Source organism: Dunckerocampus dactyliophorus, chromosome 11 (assembly GCF_027744805.1).
Source record: "Dunckerocampus dactyliophorus isolate RoL2022-P2 chromosome 11, RoL_Ddac_1.1, whole genome shotgun sequence".
NCBI lineage: Eukaryota > Metazoa > Chordata > Actinopteri > Syngnathiformes > Syngnathidae > Dunckerocampus > Dunckerocampus dactyliophorus.
The window spans coordinates 27,568,023-27,588,457 of NC_072829.1; the positions used below are offsets into that span (position 1 = coordinate 27,568,023).

Here is a 20,435-nt window from a genome sequence, read left to right on the forward strand (position 1 = left end):
CCTTCATTGTTAATTAAATCTAATTAGAAATACGGCGCACCATCTGCATTTCAATTTAATAACGGTAATTACATGTTGCAATGGCTATTTTGGATATCCCACCTTCTTCTTGATTGGGATTCGTGGGCGAAGGAAAAGTGACAAAACACTAATTAAGCTTGGCAGTGCCCCTAACTATTTTTAACAGGGATACCATGACGATGTCAAAGAGGTGGAGCAGAAAACTATGAAGACAATATCAGCTACACATACAAATAGACAATTCTACTGGAATTCTTCCAAAAAAAGCATCACTAATTTTACATTATACTTTGCTTTGAATATGTGACTTGTACTCGCAGTTTTGTGGCAAACAAATGACACTAAATGGAGCTTACGTACCACCAGTGGTACTCATCTCGGAGTTTGAGAATCAATGCTCTAATGCGGGGGTGTTCAAAGTGCGGCCCGGGGTCCATTCATGGCCCACGCCTTTATTATTATTGGACCCCGACTAATTGTACAATTAAACAGGAATACTAAAAACACTACAGCAAAAATTGAAAAAAAAGAGCAATAATTTTATGAGAATAAATGTAAAATATTAAGAAAATAATGTCATAACATTAAGAGAAAAATAGTATAGAGCTGAAATATTAAAGACTAAAAACATAACACGAGAAAAAGAATACATTTGCAAAAACCTATATTACAATAATAACGTCAAAATATTACAAGCGACATAATATTAAGGGAAAAAATGTATGAGAACCAAGTTAGCATATTTGTAAAAAAAAAAACCAAAACAACAGCAAATAAGTGCAATATAAGGAGAAAAGGTTCATTCATACCTATAATATGATTTGTCACTAATAACACAAAAGTCGAGATGCAGAGTATTCTTTAAATATATTTTAAAATGGGCTGGATTAACAAATGTAATCCTTGGATTTTTCAGTATGCAGCCCTCGGTGCTCGGTGGAAAAAGTTTTGGACACCCCTGATCTGAGTGAATCTATCAACGTGTGTCAATTATAATAATATAGTGTTCCATGTGCCATTTTGTTTGCTTTGTATAAAATGAACCACTGACATTTTCCTTTATAAAAGGTATATAACGGAGTACACACAAGTACACTCTGGCACCACCCAGTGGTGTATTTGAGCTGCTTCACAAGTTTACTCAGTTGCAGAAAGAAAATGTAGGATGGTGCAAATCACCCTTAAATGCACAACTTTTGTTGTCTGGACATTACACTTTTCTTTTTTTTTTTTTTACACCTCACAAGCAACAGATGCTCAAAATGTCTATCAACTCATCAGGTTACAACTCACAATCAAAATCACACCGAAATATACGTACTGTGGAGGAATTGAAGTGATTTGTGTTTTTTTCCTCACCTATTAAGCTTTCAATGTTGACCCTGAGGTTGCGGCACTTAAAGTCAGGGTCTGCTCCGTTCCGATGAAGCACGATCTGAGCGATACACTCATCTATTAACTTGTAGTACTGAGGCCTGAGGGAAAAGGAGACAAATTGACAAAGAAATGGATCAGGAAAAACATGGGATGACTGAAGGGGGAAAGGCAGAAAGACAGGGTGCCAATGGAGGAGGTTTTGCACACGATTCTGGGATCTCTCGTGACAATTACGACAATTTATTGTTTTCACAAGCCCAGCTTGGAACCATGGCCTATAGTGAAAAAAGGAGCAAGCGTTGACATTTTGTTTTTGTCTGACGTGTGCGTCGCAATGACAGTTGCACTTTGTTGAGTCTACAGTTTGGCAGTGCGTGTATTGGTACATAAGTGCCATACTGAGGTGTCTCATCAAGTCAGTTTCACAAACACTCCATTTTGGAGGGGTCTTATCCCTTGACCCCATTACAAGCTGCCATATGTTATTTATTCTGTCTGCCTACCTTGCCATCTCTCTTAGTCACCCTCCCTTTGCCCAACACATTCTCTACTCCAACCCCTACACTGCTTACACTGTGATGTGTGAGAGCTTTGGGAGTTTTTTTCTGCACGGCTGAAGATTTATCCGTGGAGCGAGAGAGACACCTGGTGTAATTTTTTAAAAACTGCAGTTGGAGTTTGGAGTTGGAGATATCTGTTTCAACATCCTTCCCTCCGTGTCTACCTAGCTCTCCATCTAGGCTCTCTTTTCACTAGTGTAATTAAAAAGCTGCAAATTAGCCTCTCTAAAATGTAATCCCTATCTTTGACAAGCATGTCAAAGTCCACAAGTGATGCACTCTACCAGGATAGAGAGATTTACATGACACTGTAATTGATGGGAATGAACACATACAGCTCTAATCCTCTACTACCCCCAGAACAAGCACAACAACAAAGTTAAAACAAAAGCATGCCTGCCTGCAAAATATGATGTTTTTTTGTGTAAACAAACACTTTTTTGGAGCCACGATTAAAAAGGCAACATATGTTCACAGATGCGCAAGACAAGTCCATATAATTCTCCACCTGTCGTGTCATTCAATAATTATCTCTTGCTCCCGCCAATCCACCCCCGCTTCCCTTCTGTTTTCACAGAAAATGCTTTGAAAGAAACAGTGGAGCGGCATTAGCATTTTGCGGCAGATAAGAGCTGATGGCACTCATTCCTATTAAAACGGAGCTGGCATGTAATTTCATACATTTGGAATGAGGCCTGAGAAAACAAACATCAAATTGATGGAAGGAACGAGCGGAAAGACAGAGAGAAGCATATTAAGAGGTGTGGGCAATGTTTTGTTATTTCTTTTTCTCAATTTTTTTAAAAGCATTGTCATCACTGACTAGCAAAACAAAACTGTCACTCTGTATTTTCATTTGAGTCTGTGGCTATGCATTCATTATTTCCCAATGCACTTGTGTAAATATTTGCATGTGTAATATGTACTGAGTGACTGTGAAGTCCTCATTAAAAGGTGGTTAAGCACTACAATACAAACATATGAATAGCCATTAGGAATAATACAACACATTTTTGGCGCTATGTGTTTATTATATTATTACTTTTCATATATTTTATTGGTTGTGATGACCGAAGGTAGAGTAGACAGTAATCCCGCCTTTATTTCACTAATTTATAGCTGAAATATGTTCGTAGTTAGAGCAGTGAAAACCTGTTAAAGACCTTCTAAAGATGGTTTTGAACATTAGAGCCCTCTATACACGAAACACCCTGATAGTCACCTTTACAGTCGTATTAGTCAATATCGTAGACGTAATGACAGAAAATAAGACACAAACAATACTTGTGCTCGTGTGTTGCTACAGGTGCTTTAGGAGTGCAGAGTAGCAGGCGGACAGGGACTGAGGGGTTCAGAGTTGAGTTTTAGCATAGATTTTGGCAGCCCATGTTTTTAATAGGAATTATTGTGCTTGTTATGAATCCAACCTGCAATAAAAGCCTGTTTCTCCAGCGATCAAATCTAGCGCTTGAGTGTCTCTTTCACTGACACTTAGTGATCATTGCAGAATACTACATATCATTCACAGCACCTTCAAGTGCATCTTCTAATATTTGTACTTTACTTCATTCGGCCATTTATATTATTGAAAATGGTCAATTTAGGCAAAAAATTCTGTAAAAGTTTGCTTCACTATGCGTTTTTTTTTTTTTTATAGTCATAATAGGCCGTATTCAGCCAATTCATATTTCTTGGAAAAAGCATGATAAGACTGAAGCCGCAAAATTCCAAGTGCGAGGTGGCGAGGCTCATTTATCACAGGTAATTAGTTCTAGAGCCAACCGTGATAAGTGAATTTCTGTGAATATTAATAAATTGAATATTTTTGTACTTACAGCATAAAAAACTGTTTGACCTTCTAAAAACATTTTTTTACATTATTAAAGCACTGTATACATGAAATAACAGCCCTATAGTCACCTTTATACTTGTATTACCTAATATAGCAGTCATGACAAGCAACAATAAGACTCAGGTTAGCATTGGGAAAGTTAATTATTGTTGTTGTAGTATCTCGGGTTGATCGCATATCATCTATGCTCGCTACGGCTAGCTTTGTTTACACCCCCCTAGCGGACCACTTATGCGCAGGCTCCGGGATCTCTGAAGTGACACTGGACACTGGGTGCCGCTTTAACCATAGCAATCTACCGAGCTAACTACTTAGCCTCCAATTGATTTATTCTAACCTTAAGAAAAGGGTTTGAAACTGAGTGGGGGAGAAGGGCAAAGAAAGAAGCCAAAAAGGTACCACTTCCACACAGAATGGGAGGAGAACTTGTTTTCACTCTGTCTTGTCAGACTGCAACTTAAGGTAATGTAATGTGAGGTAATGTAACATTACTGACACCTTTTGACCAGAATATTAAACGTGACTTGTCGAAAAAATTGTTTTTTTTTTGTTTTTTTTTTACTAATAACAGGCCATAGTCAACCACAAAACAACAATCATGTATTATGTTTTGAACCGCGATGTAACGAGGGACAACTATAAAAGTCTAAAAATGTTGCATAAAATATGTTCTCGCCCTGCCTCCTCCTTGTTGCCTGATTCTTGAATTTGATGTACATTTGAAGTACATTTCCTTATAGGGATTATTAGAAGTCAGGAAATAAATATTTATATTTGAATTTCCCCAAATTTCCCCAAGTCACTTGACTTGGTAATAATAAATGAACAGCTTTCTGGGTTTGGCATTTTGAACAATATTTGAACAAAACAGTGACAGAATAGCAGTGTAAAAAAAAAAAAAAAAAAAAAAAAAAAAAAAAAAAAAACAGAAATGTGTGGCCGCAGGTGGCTAGGAGATGCTGCAGTTATATGAACTGTCAGTCCTGCTGTGATGTTCCTTTTTTATTTCACAGCAATCACCGAGGTCAATACCACACAAGACACTGCTCCCGAGTTGTGTGTCAGACCACCTGACACCCATCTGGCTTTAAGTGAAAACTACCCTGCTAAATAGAACACAATATGCACAGTAGTACGGTGACATGTAAACATGTCATCCAATGTGCTTGTGACTGATGAGTGAGACAAGGGTGAGATAAGTGCGTGCACTACCTGGCCACATAATCATTGCGGATCAGCAGGAGGTGTTGCATCAGGGACAGGAAGTGGCTTTCAGCTTTGGAGTCCTTCACAATGTTGACTAAAATATCAAACACTTCCCTCACATCAGTAAAGCAAATACAGTTAAGGGACACAACACAACTGAATGTGTAGAGTGAAATACAACTTCATACGGTACTTTTGATAATATTAGCGACCCATCGGTCAGATACAATATTGCACCACTGAGACACCTGGTGTTGAAATTTGTAACTGCAAGTCAGGATCAAAAGTTACTTAAAAAGGAGCTAGTAAAATGTTTTCAGAAAACGTAAAATCCCTTCTATCAAACACAGTCCCAGAAAAATGTCCATAAAGCATGATGTTTTTGTTGCAAATGTGTGATACAACATCATTTGCAGTCTTAAGGACACAATCCTTTTGAAATGATTCATGGGTCAAGGTAATGACCTCTACAGTTCTAAGTATTAGCATATTGTACTAGTTAGAACATGTCAGTGAGTTTTTAGGTCAAAGCAAGGTGGAGCAGTACAGTTTAGACTTATAATGAGGCAATGACAATGCTTGCATTGCCACATGACTAACACATGGCTGTGGGATGCCAAATGCCCGTGACTCATGTTCGAATGTAAAACTGCCCACCAATTCCCTAAAGCTGCAAGTATGAGCCTTATAATCAAGCATCTGTCCATGAAGAGAACAGTCAAGGTGATTTAAAAAGAACTCTTTGAATGCAGCTAATGAATGATCTTCCTAGTGTAACGAAAGTCAACAGCAGGCCTGAGCATTTTCTACACAAGGACACCATGTCCACTTGAAGGATATTCCATCTCAATGCGTATGTCATCGAGGCGCGCTTTAAGGTCCTCTGAGTCATCCTCAGTCTGCTCATCAAAAACCAAGAGCTGCACCCTCAGCTCCTCATTTTCGATTGTCCGCACCTCCTGCAAAGACACAGATTAGCAGAACTGTGCAAATCAAAACGTGCTGTTTTTATATATATGTTGTTTTCAACGCATACAAACACTTTGGCCGACAAAACAAATAAATGCATCAAGGTTGAGTGTGGTCAGGAAAATATGAGTCACCGTGATAGAGTATTTTCTGTACCTTTAGGCAGTCTCTGAGTCCTAATCTTAGAAGCTCAGAGCGAATATGGATCCTGAAGTCCAACTCCTCTCCGCGACTGATCAATGCATTGATTAGCTGCATGCAACCACCCTAAAAAAAATAATACAGTGAGATAAAGTGTTAAGAAAATGCCAAATTATGATTTTACGCGAATAATGTAATTTGAGGAGAAATAACGTCATTTTGGTATTGTAATGCTGAATTATTCAAGAAAAAAGGATGTTATTTCTGAATAATGTTGTAATTTTGGGAAAAAAAAGTTGCAGAGAAAGTTATGCTATAGACCTAGAGTTTTTCAAAGCTGAGCAGTTTTTTCTTGAAATATATATATAACTTCTATGTGTTGGTTGACAAAATATCAAAGTGGCCCTTGCATTCTTTTATTTTTCAGCATGTGACTCAATCGGTGGAAAAAGTTTGGACACCGCGTTGATCTAGCGTGTACCTTAAGGGCAATGTTGTGATTTTTCATGCCAGCCAGAAGAGGTTGGAACCTCTCAATGTCCCGCTTCTCTGCCTCTTCTGTGATGGCTTCTAGAACACGCTCATGACTGCAGAAAAATAAACATGCATCGTAAGTGTTGTCTTACATTCATACACTTTGCATACTAAGACCCTAAACTGAATATCTGAAGGGAATGTGTTGGAATAGGATGGCTTCATTCCATCAGTCTCCACTGACGCAAACTGCTTACAGATTCTCTGGGTGCTCCAATATGGAGATGGCAGAAAGTATCTTGACAGCATCCACCATCATATGAGGCACTCTCGGGTTGATGGCTCTGACCAGCAAAGGAATACCCTCGTCCGACTCCAGCATGGACTTTAAACCACACTAAAGGGACAGCAGAAGGAGGAAAAAAGGGAATGACAAAGTTATGTAAAAGCAGGGAAAACTTTACAATGTTATACTCACTGATCACAGTCACAGGGTAGCAGATTAATAGTCAATATTTACTGAGGAAAATCAATATCCTTTTGTTCATTTGTTGAACAGATGAATCACTCCCTCTAGCGGCCGAATTACTACACAACAACTAGGATAAAAAAAAAATGCTTTTGATAACATGGTCTTCTTACCTTGTTGTTCATGAAGGATTTTAGACAGCGAATGATCTCATGTTGACATTTAACTCCCATCATTCTAGAAGGACGGTGATCAATATTAAGAATAAATGCATTGCTTAAATAAGAAATTGTGAATAATAAGTGATTTGAGGGCCTTACGAGTAATCGTCTTTCTCCTCTTGCAGTCTTCTTAGCAGATTGAGCAACAGGGCCAGGCCTTCGTCCCCAAAATTCTGCACCCAGCTAGAAAATAAAAGACCAACTGATTTTATTTTATGTGTTATTGTTGGTGTGTACAGTATTTACCCAATTATTATCATTACAGTATAAAAGACATCTAGATGCATCACCTGACTGGGTTGTTACTGAGTGAGACCCGTAGAGATTCCAGGCAGCTCAGAAGCTGTGAGTCCCGGTAGTCTGATCTCAACTCCTGGATATACATCACGGCCGACTTCGAGCTCTCCTTCTGGTCTTGACCCTGATGAATAAATACAACAAACACAGGTGGTGAGCAGCGTCTGCTTCAAGGTAACAGTCATTGTGCTATTGCTATCGATTGTCACCTTGTAAATAACACAGAGAGTATTTCACAAAACTTGGGCTCAGCCCTCACATTTCAGCAACTATTTTAGAATATCTACTCAAAGGACCAGCAGTGGTTCATAATCTGTATTATGCTGGACACAATGAAGAGAAGGAAGCTGCAGTGGTTGGGACATGTCACTCGACGGCCAGGCACACTAGCGCACACGGTAATGCATGGTCGAGTGGATGGGCGGTGAGCTCAAGGAAGACCAAGGAGGAATTGGGTGGATGATGTGAGGATATGTATTTGTATTGTATTGTATATGTACTTTATTTATCCCACAGCGGGGAAATTTACTTGTTACAGCAGCAAGCAAGATACGCAAGTAAAGAGTACAGTGTAAAGAAATGCATATTGACTATAACATGGTTCAGGTGGTGCAGGTGTTATAGAGTCTGACAGCGGTCGGTATGAAGGACCTGCGGAACCTCTCCTTCTTACACCGTGGGTGTAACAGTCTGCTGCTGAAGGAGCTGCCCAGGGAAACAACAGTATCATGTAGCGGGTGATTGGTGTTGTCCATGATGGATGTCAGCTTAGCCAACATCCTTCTGTCCCCCACTTCCTCCACGGAGTCCAGAGGACCGTCCAGGACAGAGCTCGCTCTCCTGATCAGCCTATTGATCCTGCTCCTGTCCCTGTCCGTGCTGCCCCCTCTCCAGCAGCCCACAGCATAGAAGATGGCTGAGGCCACCACAGAGTCATAAAAGGTCCGTAAAAGAGTCCTGCACACACCAAAGGACCTCAGTCTCCTCAGCAGGTGGAGGCGACTCTGGCCCTTCTTGTAGAGGGCGTGGGTGTTGACGGACCAGTCCAGTTTGTTGTTAAGGTGAACACCCAGGAATTTGTAGCTGTCAACCAACTCTATGTCCGCTCCCTGGATGTTCACCGGTGTGAAATGGGATGTTTTCCTCTGGAAGTTAATGATCATCTCCTTTGTCTTGCTGGTGTTGAGTTGCAGCTGGTTAAGCTCACTCCAGCTGACAAAGTCCCTGATGACCGTCCTGTATTCCAGATCATTCCCCTCTGAAACACAACCCACAATGGCTGTGTCATCGGAGAACTTCTGGATGTGACACTGTGTGGAGTTGTGTGTGAAGTCCAGAGTGTAGAGGGTGAAGAGGAAAGGGGAGAGCACCGTACCCTGAGGGGCACCTGTGCTGCAGAGTACCATGTCAGATACACAGTGACGGAGCCTCACATACTGTGGTCTATTGGTGAGGTAGTCTATAACCCATGCAGTCAGTTGTTGGTCCACTCCCACACTCTCCATCTTCACTCTGAGTAGTGACAGCTGGATGGTGTTAAGGCACTGGAGAAGTCAAAAAACAGGACTCTCACAGCGCTCCCGCTGTCCTCCAGGTGTAGCAGTGATCTGTGCAGCAGGTAGATCACTGCGTCGTCCACTCCGATCCAAGGCCGGTAAGCAAACTGCAGGGAGTCCAGCTGAGTTCCCACCAGGGGTCGCAGGTGCTGCAGGATAATCCTCTCCATGGTCTTCATCAGGTGAGAGGTCAAGGCAACAGGCCTGAAGTGGTTAGGCTCCTTGGGACGCGGTGTCTTTGGTATCACAGGACAACACAGGAGGTCTTCCACAGGGCCGGGACTTTCTCCAGGCTCAGGCTGAGATTGAACAAGTGCCTGAGAACTCCACAGAGCTGGTCAGCACAGTCCTTGAGGATTCTAGGGCTGATGCCGTCTGGTCCCGGGGCCTTCCTTGCCTTGATCTTTTTCAGCTGACTTCTCACCTGATCATCAGTTATGGAGAGGGGGGTAGAGGATGGCTGGGATGGGGTTGTGGGGGTGAAGAGTGGTGAGTTGGTAGGGGAGGGAGGGGGGACAGACTCAAATCTATATGGGTGGAGAAGCCGGTGGAAATATGCATGAGAATGGCGCAGGATAAGGAAACCTGGAGAAGGACATCTCAGTGCCCCAACGGCAGAAATGCTACGGGTGTGACCTGACCTGACTCCAAGGACAACACTAGAGAAATGAAACTTAGATAAAGCTTCAAGTAGACAGTGTACATTTACTATCCATGGAACTTAACACACAGCCGTTATTGTCTAAATAGCTGGCAATCCAAGTCTGTACACCTCACAGTGAACATGCCCAAACTGTGTCCAAAGTCAGAGCACCATTGTTATCTGGCACTGCCTTAATCCTCTTGGACATGCACAGGTTGTTACTGGAATCATCTTCCAGGGCACAGTTATCTTGGTAATCACTAGGGGTGTCCCGATCCAATATAGATATCGGGCTGATATCAACAACAAAAAAAAAAAACGGTTTATAAAATCGGTTTATATCGGCTTGCATCTAAAATCTCTGACATTGGCACGTCAATACAAGAAGTCGATTCCAGACTCCACCCCAGCACGTCTATCAAGCAGTGGCCGGATAGAGCCCACGTGATCCCAACAACACCGTGTGCTAACGTGTTAAGCATGGAGTAGGAGTTATGTCGGCCGTATGCATTGTTAGTTAAAAGTCCGAAAACGACGTTGCAGCTGAGTGCAACACTTGCCATGCACAAGTTTCCAAGTACAAGCTTAACTGAGCACCTCAAACCTTGCTATATTATGCCTAGCCACCACTACATTGTGGATAAAACTATACCACACATGCTCATACCTACTGTTGCTGATTGTTGTTCTCTGAGTAATATCACTTTTCAAGCCTTTTCTAATATTCCACACAACAAAATAAGTAATAAAGGTATGTATGATTCATGATGATATTGGATTGATATTGGTATCGGATAATATTCATGGCTGCAATATCGGTATCGGTAACAGGTCGGAAGTGAAAAAGTTGTATCCGCACACCTCCAGTGCTCACTTGCGTTGCCAGCTATTTGGACAATGAAAGAAAATGCATTCATGGATGTGTGGTGAAACATTGTCTGTGGATAATAAAGCTGTACTGCTATACAAGCTGTACACTCACTACTCTAAAGTCTATCAAACAATCATCTCTGTAGTAGTGCCATTTAGTAGATGTACTGCAATGAAAAAATGGTTGCTGAACTGTAAAAGGTGGTATCACATTTGTGATTGTTAGACATAGGCTCTAAGTTCATTGTCAAAGTGTAAACCTTAAAAGAGTCCTGTTTCACTTCATTCCATAAAAATTCATTTTGATACTGACCGCTTTTGAAGTGTGGAGGTACTGGGAGACCATTTCACGCTTAATTGCAATGTCTTTTTCTCTGAGAGGCTGCTGCTTCTCCTCATTCAGGTTCATGTCCACCTGAATGCAAACAGGATTGACAGCATTTAGACGTTTAGTGATGAAAAAAAACCTCTATAATTGCATCACAACAGTCTGGTGGGTCATTTTACACTGGAAATAAGGAAGGCACTGAAACACACTAGGGTCTTTCATTAATGATCTGAATTGGTCCAACCCAAAATACTGCTTTCATACACTTCAACATCATCTCAAGACATGCTCACCATCATCTGTTCGAAGAGTTCGAGGATGTATTCGTCCGTATGGTCGTGTAGAGTGGCACTAGCAGCGTTGACTTCATAACTGGCGGCGGCCGAATGACGCTGACTTGGGACATGGCTCTGCTTATCCTTGTCCTTTTTTATCCTTATGCTGGTTAATCGCTCCAGCTGGATGTGCAGGCAACATGGCAAGTTCATTAGAACGAAAACATGCCAATATGTATGCTAAGGATAAGACCACAAAAGAGGCAGCTGGCAATCCCTAATCAACTTGTAGTCAGACAACCAATAATGAGGTCACTGATCAATTAATATTTAGAAATAAGATAGAAATATACTTTTTTTAGCAAATTTTCTACAACAATAGAACATTTTTTAAAAAGACTGATTAGGGATTCAAACATTTGTCACAACAAACGGCCAAACAAAGGCAACATGTGTTGATAAGACATGCAAGTGCAGAGAAATCATTATTTAACAACGGAGCAGCTAATTTCCCTCCGGTGCTCCGGTGAGTGTTTATATCGCTGATTACCAAATGGAAAAATAAAATTGTTGTATAGCCCTGAAGCACACTGGGGGAACCGTGAGTCTTTCCTTTGGTGCAAACATCTACAAAAACATGCAAAACAAGTGCAGAACTGTAGTTAGGGTGGATTAGATTTGTAACAAACAGTGGCTAGGGTACTACAACACGTACACGTACACACAGGGTGCTACAAAAATGTGAGTTTGTTTAATCACAGACAACAAGAGGCAAGCACAGGTTACATTGTCAAGCAGTAACAAAACCTACCTCATCTGGAATCAGACGTTTCAGTGTCTACAGAGGAAAAATGGGTAAAAGGGGGACAAGATTGGCATTAAGAATAAGAAAAATTAGGCAGGAAGTGGCCATGGTGGCAAAAAAGGTGTGCAGAGAAGGAAAAGACAAAGTCTCAATTAGATCAGAAATCAGTGATGACAAGGACAGAAATGGTAAGAACGTCGCCACCAGATTTTGTGACGTTCTGTGAAATTAATGGTTGGATCTAATTTTTAAAGAGGACACTACTGAGTGAGTTTTGGGAGTTCGTGTTCGGGACTCCTGAAATATCACAAACCTGACGTGCTTGCAAATTTTGGTGAGCTGTCATGCATGTTAAAGTCCTCAAAAACTCAAGAAAGTTGTGAAATATATAGAATATAAAATAATTGTGAAATATTTATATAATAAAAAAATAATAAACAGCAGTTTTAGGAGGGACTCGCGCGTCGGTGTTGGGAACCTAAAAATATTGCGTATGACTTAGAAATGTGCTATAAAGTAAAGGCGGGGCCAGCTACACTTGGTGTAATTGCATATTTTGGCCACGAGGTGCCAGGCTACACGCACAAGCGTTCACCAATAGACCCACTGACGTCAGCACTGCCTTCAAACTGTAAGCACAATACATCTCACTAGATCCTTAACAGCTTAGATATCAAATATGCCCGTATTTTTTGCTTTTGTTGTCAGTAACTGGCCTCCAAATGTGCTACAAACAGGGACTTGGCAGTTAAACCTTTACAAAAAAACTATGTGGACCAAAGGCATTTTATATTTAATACAATTTGACTATGATTGGAAAGGACCCTAAAAGTCAAACAAAGACGACGCACTAATTTTTGAAAAGTTGTGTAAGGCAGTGGATGACTATTATGACAGAAAGAAAACCTTTTATTCACACTGAAGAATTTATTCCCGAGCAGGGCTTTGTTTAAAGTTAAATTAGCGCGCACCCCACCCACCCAACTGTCTCAAGAACTGCTTAAAAGGAGATGCTGACCACAAACTATGCCACAAACTATGACGTGGAATACACTCCTAATTATTTTATTATAAGCATTCTAGTTTAGAAGATTATAAAGTTGCCATTAACTAACAAAACATTAACATTCAACACATCTAATATTACAAACTGGCTATCTATTGAAAGCTTGTACATTTTGAAAATAAACACAATCTACGATGACAGTTGAATCATTTTGAGTGTAACTATAGGCGACTGTGATCTTTTTTTGCTTACAATGTTGCCATGGTTACATAGTGAGGTGAATTGCATCACATGGAGGGAAACTGTGTTTGGGCAGGCACACCCAAGCTAAACTCAACAGCAGGAAATGACATCTAAAAGGCTGTTTTAATTCCATTTTCATGGGAATGTTTTACCTCAAAATTTGATGAAACACTTTGATTACACCTATATATCCATATATTTAGATTCAGATCCTGAAATCTGACTGTTGATGCACGCAAAGTGATGTACAACAAATCAAGTAATGGCTTGTATTTCCTCTGAAAGCTGCTTTGCTGGCTCCAAGTGTATTTCAGTATACTCACTGGTGATTCTGTAACTATTAAAAGGGGGGCTTTGCTTGCAAGCCTGATGACAACAGTCCTAGATGACTGCCTTTGACACACTGTCGCAACACACAACCAGTCTCAGCGACATGATTGTATAAACATCTTTATTGCCAAAACTCTAGTTAAAAGACTTTCTCTTAGTGTTCATTTACTTTTCTTATTGTTACACACTGGGAATCAATGACATCAAAACAGTAACAGGGAGTGAGCAGAGAAAAGGGGGTTGAATGATTCTTTGAAGTTGTGATCCGTTCATAGCAAGTGGGACAATGCCTGAAAGGCTTGGTGTTGCTACATACTACAGATTAGCTGTAATCTGTCATGGGACGACTGAGGACAATCACAGAGAATGACCGAGCTATAATCCGATATAAGATCTCTCCCCATACACGACATGGGTGTCAGACAGTGAAGAGCGTTTTATATGAGTAGGATCAATCAATCCAGTTGAATGTGTGCATGAATAGTAAGGCATTAGGGGTGTGACAAAATATTCATGTACCGAAATATCACAATATTTAACCTTTTCTTGGATTATCAATACTCTCTGGAAGGGTTTTTTTTAAATTATTATTAAAATATATTCATCCTCAGTAAATCGAGTTACTATTTTTTTATGTCGCAATAGTGGCAGAAAATTGGGCGGAAGTCACAGAAGAAGAAAACGCAAACAACAGCACCATGGCGGACTTCAGCAGTCAAGTTAAATGGAAAGATGCTCCAGCATGGTTACAACTAAAAGTGTGGGCTCTCCTTGGCTGCATAAGGACTTTGCAGTATATAACAGGCACAAAAACAGAACACACGGGCGGCAGGACAGACAAGCACAGCCACCTCGTTCGCCACCACCCTCCCCAGGAAAAGTCTGCCTAGTAAGAGAATGTACATTTTTTAATTCATTATATCATCATATATAATCATATATACTGTATAATCATTATATTAAAAGGTGCTGTCATGGTTAGGTATTGCAATAGGGGCGCTAGCGTTCCAACGTACTACGGTATATCCCGCCCTTTTCCTACTCAGCTATGACTGCTGATTGTTAATAGATTCTCAGACTGTGCATGTACCTGTTTCGATCAAATCTCATTCAACTGAACTCGTAATTGTAAAGAATACCTAGGCATTTTTTATACAATATGTTCTCTGAAATCACTACTGGTACCACACGTGAGCCGGTGGTGGTGGTGTCGTATTTTATAGGTGAAGAAAAGTGTAATTTGGAGTCAAGGAGGGATAACACCCTGGGCGTCTCCCCATCAACACCCCCCATACCTCAAGAAGGTCAAATTATTTATTTTGCTATGTACTTTAGAGCCAGATCAGAGTAACAGTAATTTAAGGCTACCTTTCACATAGAACAGGTATTTACAATGTGCTTTAGCCTTATCTTATTCGTGCTATTTACACAACAGCATGTCATTTCTGCCTGACAAGAGTTTACAATTTTCCATCTGTGTGCAAACGAGCGATCACAGTGATTAAATGTCATGTCTTGATTTTGAATCTGCGTGTGTGTGTTTGTGTGAGTCTGTCCCGCCCCCAAAGCTGGTGTAGTTGTTGAATGATGAATACCTTATAGTCAGCATTGACATTGATTTTGTGCTATGAGCACTCAGAAGAACGCAGCGCTCCGCCAAAGCCACCACTACAAACTAATTGACTACCACACAACTCAAGGACGGCCCACAATTTCTGAAACCAGGTCCCAACATACAAAAATAACACGAGACAAGGTTTATGTGTGAAAACATAACCTCACGCAGTGGGAGGGAACAAAACAGCAGCAATTGCTGACTCAAGGTAATACTGTTAAGCAGTGTGATCCCTCTTCACGCTGGAATGTCCTGGGTCAAGTGATAAAACTTTGTACTACGTTTTCAACATTATCCAGACCTCGTCATCCAGAAGAATTTTGACCTCCAAAGTCTTGAGAGAGGCTGTAAGCATATTTACTAGCCAGCTGCCAGCGCCGCCTTGCACAGTGGATGGGCAGGAGGGGGAGATAAGCATATGCAATAATGAGGAAGAATATGAATGTATCCTGTTCGCTATTTTTGCTCAACTTCCTGACACAGCGCTCAAAAACATACTGTGTGGGGGAGTGTGCTTGTGTGTGTGTCGACTTGTCCACATAAGAGTATGCCCTTAAGTATTCTCCAACACTACGAGCATAAACAAGTAGTATATTTAAGCCTTCACAAAAAATATGTGAATGTATAGTATGTGCTTTGATTATTCCTCAAACAAAAGTAAACAAATCAGCAACGGAACTCTTCAACGTCTAGTTAGGGGAATTCTCGATTCAAGGTGTGCATACGAGTATCAAAAACATTCATCCATGCCAAGTGTTCACGGCGCTAACAGTCTACTGGCCTCTCTCCAACATGCACTGTCAAATGTCAAACTTTAACAATGCTTCATACGCCGAATGTGTGCTATACATGACAGTGTTTCCCTACCATAATATCTGCGGTGCGCCAGGTCATGTTAATTGTATTTTCTATATACTGTAGTTACAGAGCACAACAGCAGAACAGGGTAGAGAACACCTTGTGCTTTCATTAAACAAGCTAAATAGCCCGATTCTATCTACATTTACAATTCTCCTCTGCTCTATGCGTCATGCATGACATGCAACCGTATTGATTATATGACTTCTTGTCTGATTATATGACTGTGATAGCTTTTTTTTTAATGAGTGTGCCATGAATATTACTTTTTGGATTATTTTGGAGTCTATTGATTTATGTTATACATTGTGATTTGTGTTATTGTAAATAACAGGCAAGGAAAGATCGCATTAGTCATTCTCTCACTTGGCTACGCTGCACACATGCACGTTTGTGTCGATGTTCTGCAAAAGTGCCCCATCCACCCTCAAAGCTCCAAATCTAGATTGCAACCTAATATGCTGCTAAAATAAAGGGATTACTTCATCAATCACAATGTCAATCACACTGCTGTGAAATCAAACTGTCCACTTGGGAAGCAACACAGACTGACAATCAATTTCACATGCTGTTGTGCAAATGACATTGACAACAGGTGGACAGCAAGACACTCCCAATAATAATAATAATAATAATAATAATAATAATTTCCATGTTGTGTGATTTTGTTGTCAGCACATTCAACTATGTGAAGAACAAAGTATTTAATAAGAATATTTCAGATCTAGGATGTGTTATTTTAGTGTTCCCTTTATTTTTTTGAGCAGTGCATATTTCATGTTGTTCAAAACTGAGTTGTAAGTCCTTGAGTATAAACAAATGAGAACGCAATTATCAATAATCTGAGATAAAACGACAATTTAAAATGTGTATTTGCAAGTTTCTAAGGAGCTTTAGCTGAAGAGAAAAATAAAAACACATCTCAAATATTTCATTTGCGTATGCTACCAACAAAAAATGAACTAAATGGATGAAAACTGGAAGCTGTTGAGAGGTGGGGGAGGGTTCTTTACAACAGGTATGGTGGTAGAGCCTCCACATTTATGTGGACTTGCTAAACTCAGGATTCAAAAGGAGGTTTTAATCTACATTTACAGAAGAAGATAAAACAGGATATTATGTAAGTGACTGAAAGGATAAACGGGGCGAGTCCAATCTGTGCGTGATATTTGACTTTTGTAGTGACTCTGCATTCCTCTGTGTACCTGCCTCAACAAACTGGCCACTAGCACAGCACATTCATTACACAACTCAGCTCAGTCACAACAGGCACTGGAGCAAACCAAATGGTTGTTAGCCAAAGTCTACATTAAAATAGAAGCACTGAACATTTATTTCCATATGCATCCATAGGGACCCAACAAGTGTGTTGAGTTTACAGCTAGTTGCAAGATGTACAAATCTTAAGATCACATCTACCACGTTGTGACTTTTACCCCTTAAACAAAACACCAACAGGTACACACTACAGCACGTGTCAAACTCAATACTCCTTAAACAAAACACCAACAGGTACACACTACAGCACGTGTCAAACTCAATACTCCTTAAACAAAACACCAACAGGTACACACTACATCACGTGTCAAACTCAATACCCCTTAAACAAAACACCAACAGGTACACACTACAGCACTTGTCAAACTCAAGACCTGCGGCCCAAATGTGCTTTCAGCACAGAGCACCATCAGAAATTGATATAATAAATATAAAAATGCATACTTTTCAACACGGGGTCACGGTTCGGTACGCAAGTGTATTAAACGGTTCTATACAGATACACGTATTGTTACACGCCTATTAGTCACACATCTAGTGTTTTGATGGCAAGCCATAAGTATAATAATCATAACAAGAGAGCAAGGACAACCAGAAAGACATAGGCTCTTGTAGACACAAGCATTTTGCATCTCAACACATGCATACTCCATAGCATCTTTGTTGAAGAAAAATGCAGGAACAAGCCAAGCCTAATTAAAACATAAAAGGCTGTTCAACGTGTATCTGTTCTATAAAGAGTACACATACTGTAGATGATGCTGCATCCTTGACAGGCTAATAACTCACACTAATGATGATGCATGATATGTACCCTATTCTGCAGGTAATAAAGTCATAAGAGGGAGTAGAAATTAGACACTAAGTATGTTTTGGGGTGCTTGTATTGTTAAGCTGCTAACACAGGAGCACTTTCAGCTTGCCCAAGCCTCTCAATTCTGGGCTCAGTAAAATAACTGTTCATATCAGGGTACACTTGACTGAGACACAAGAAAGGTGTGTGTGCGCTGTGGTATTTGTAGAAAGTACAACTCTACCTCACTCAGACTTGTTGAGTCATTATGTTAAATTAGGCCTTTGCTGAGGTGATTCCCCCAGGAAGTGGATGCACTGTTGCACAAAAGGCACGATTTTATGCTTGATAGCGGGTGCACTTATTGTTGAAACTAACCACAACACAACATAGCAGGTACTTGTACACATAGTATATACAGCATTTTTGGTTGTTCTCTAATACTAATGCACCTTTGGTATAGAAACATTGTAAATGGTAAAGTTCCTTCAATTAAATACATAAAAAGGGCTGGGCAATATGAGCTCAAGTCAATATCACCATAACTTGGGCGGTTTTACCTTGACAACGATAAATGCACGATAAATCCCCCATCACGATATATATGTTTGCCATCTGAAAATAATTGCAGGAAGTGCAAATTAACTGCTTTTCGTCTAACAATTCTCTTCAATTCCAGACATTCCATTCTCATGTTATTTGCCTATATGTGTGTGTCATGTTGGCTTTAGAAACTGGATAGATAACCATCATCAAAATGATCATTTACACAATGAAAAGAGAATTTCACATGTTCTTGTAGCCATGTGACCATCTATAGAGCTTGGAATCCTTCAAAACTGCTACCAACTGCAAACTAAACATGGTTTCCTATAGAGACGCTTTTATAATGTTTTTATTTTCGTTTGTGTTTTTTGTGAATTGTCAAGATTGCATAATTGCACATGATGTACATGTTTTTTGTTTTTTTAAACGGCTTAAAAAGCCATACATTTAAAATCAATTTGTGTTATTAGCTTTTAGTATCATTCGGAGCGGCGTTACAATGTATACAAACTGATAAAGTTTTAGCACATGAGTGGGAAAGCAGTATAGCACGTCACAGAGAGCAGTCATCTTTCCTGCAGTGTTACAGTATCCAACTGATAACATAGCGAGTTAGCTCCGTCAATGAGTGCAGTTTGTATGGCTGAGGTGTCATCACGTGTCAACGCAAGTTGCCGACGTGAACCAAGAAAAGTTGTAGGAGACTTGGAGATATATATACAGATGCGCCAAAATGTTACTCTACTTTGATTCACTTTGTATGGACTTATTTCAGGAGCAAAATGCGAATGAAAGGGCTGAAAAACGTAATCGCACGTGTGCTCCCTTTTTGTTTTTTCTACTCGCACAGTCTATTTCTAGGCGCATATGCGAGTGAAATGCTAGCACCGTACAGCCGCTTCTTCATTTGAACCATCAGCCATTCCCTCATCGTCTGTTCCCCTTCTTGTTCAGGCTGGATGGGTGGAGTGACTACACACGCTCGTCTTAAAAGGGAATGAACATAGCATACCAGCACATACAGTCAAAACAGACAAAAAATACTTTTACCGACATGGACAAAATGACGTCGGTTATTGTGGTAAATTTTGGTAACGGTAAATTTTCCGTTTATTGCCCACACCTATATATATATATATACATATATATATTCAATATTCAAGAAACACATATGTAACATATGCAGTATATTATGTACAAATGATTGCTGCAAGGAACCCCGTCAGTCTGACATGTGGCATTCAGGACTGTTGAGAATGTAAACATACTGTGTCAAGACAGCGTCTCTCAAGCAAGGAAAAAAAACAAATCACAGCTGACTGTTTAGTGTAAAGTCTATCACTGAGGACACAAGACACTTGATAATGTGAAGAAGAGGTCATGTTTGGGTTCAAGCAAAGTCTGCTTTTTAGGTTTGTACAGTCATCAATCACATGGAATGATCATTTATTGACAGAGAACACATAGGCGGAGAAAATCGGTGCAGAGAATGGCAATATTCGGAAGTAACTTGACCAGTCAAATACACCAACATGTACCGTGTTTGACTTCTAAGTGTCTGTAAGCTCATAAAGACCATCACAGCTGCACACCCGTGTTTACAGGTTGTGTTAACTCTTAACTCACTCACCAACTTTCACGATTTGATTATATGAATGACTCCAATGCAACTGAAAAATATAAATCATTAATAGCACATACT

The 20,435-nt window shown here is 40.2% G+C and overlaps 1 protein-coding gene across 2 annotated transcripts in view; it reads right to left on the reverse strand.

Moving 5' to 3' along the window:
- Nucleotides 1-20,435, reverse strand: part of LOC129189430 (protein diaphanous homolog 1-like) — a 103,473-nt gene that overhangs the window by 78,853 nt on the left and 4,185 nt on the right. The window contains exons 2-13 of one of the 2 annotated variants that reach the window (XM_054791034.1): nucleotides 12,071-12,097; nucleotides 11,278-11,442; nucleotides 10,970-11,071; nucleotides 7,581-7,711; nucleotides 7,390-7,473; nucleotides 7,243-7,306; nucleotides 6,858-6,997; nucleotides 6,608-6,713; nucleotides 6,142-6,252; nucleotides 5,857-5,975; nucleotides 5,023-5,139; nucleotides 1,381-1,496 (exon numbers count right to left, since the gene is read on the reverse strand). In XM_054791034.1, coding sequence (XP_054647009.1) covers nucleotides 1,381-1,496; nucleotides 5,023-5,139; nucleotides 5,857-5,975; nucleotides 6,142-6,252; nucleotides 6,608-6,713; nucleotides 6,858-6,997; nucleotides 7,243-7,306; nucleotides 7,390-7,473; nucleotides 7,581-7,711; nucleotides 10,970-11,071; nucleotides 11,278-11,442; nucleotides 12,071-12,097 — 1,282 coding nt within the window. The remainder of the gene's footprint in view (nucleotides 1-1,380; nucleotides 1,497-5,022; nucleotides 5,140-5,856; nucleotides 5,976-6,141; nucleotides 6,253-6,607; nucleotides 6,714-6,857; nucleotides 6,998-7,242; nucleotides 7,307-7,389; nucleotides 7,474-7,580; nucleotides 7,712-10,969; nucleotides 11,072-11,277; nucleotides 11,443-12,070; nucleotides 12,098-20,435) is intronic. The other variant, XM_054791036.1, reaches the window with a different exon arrangement.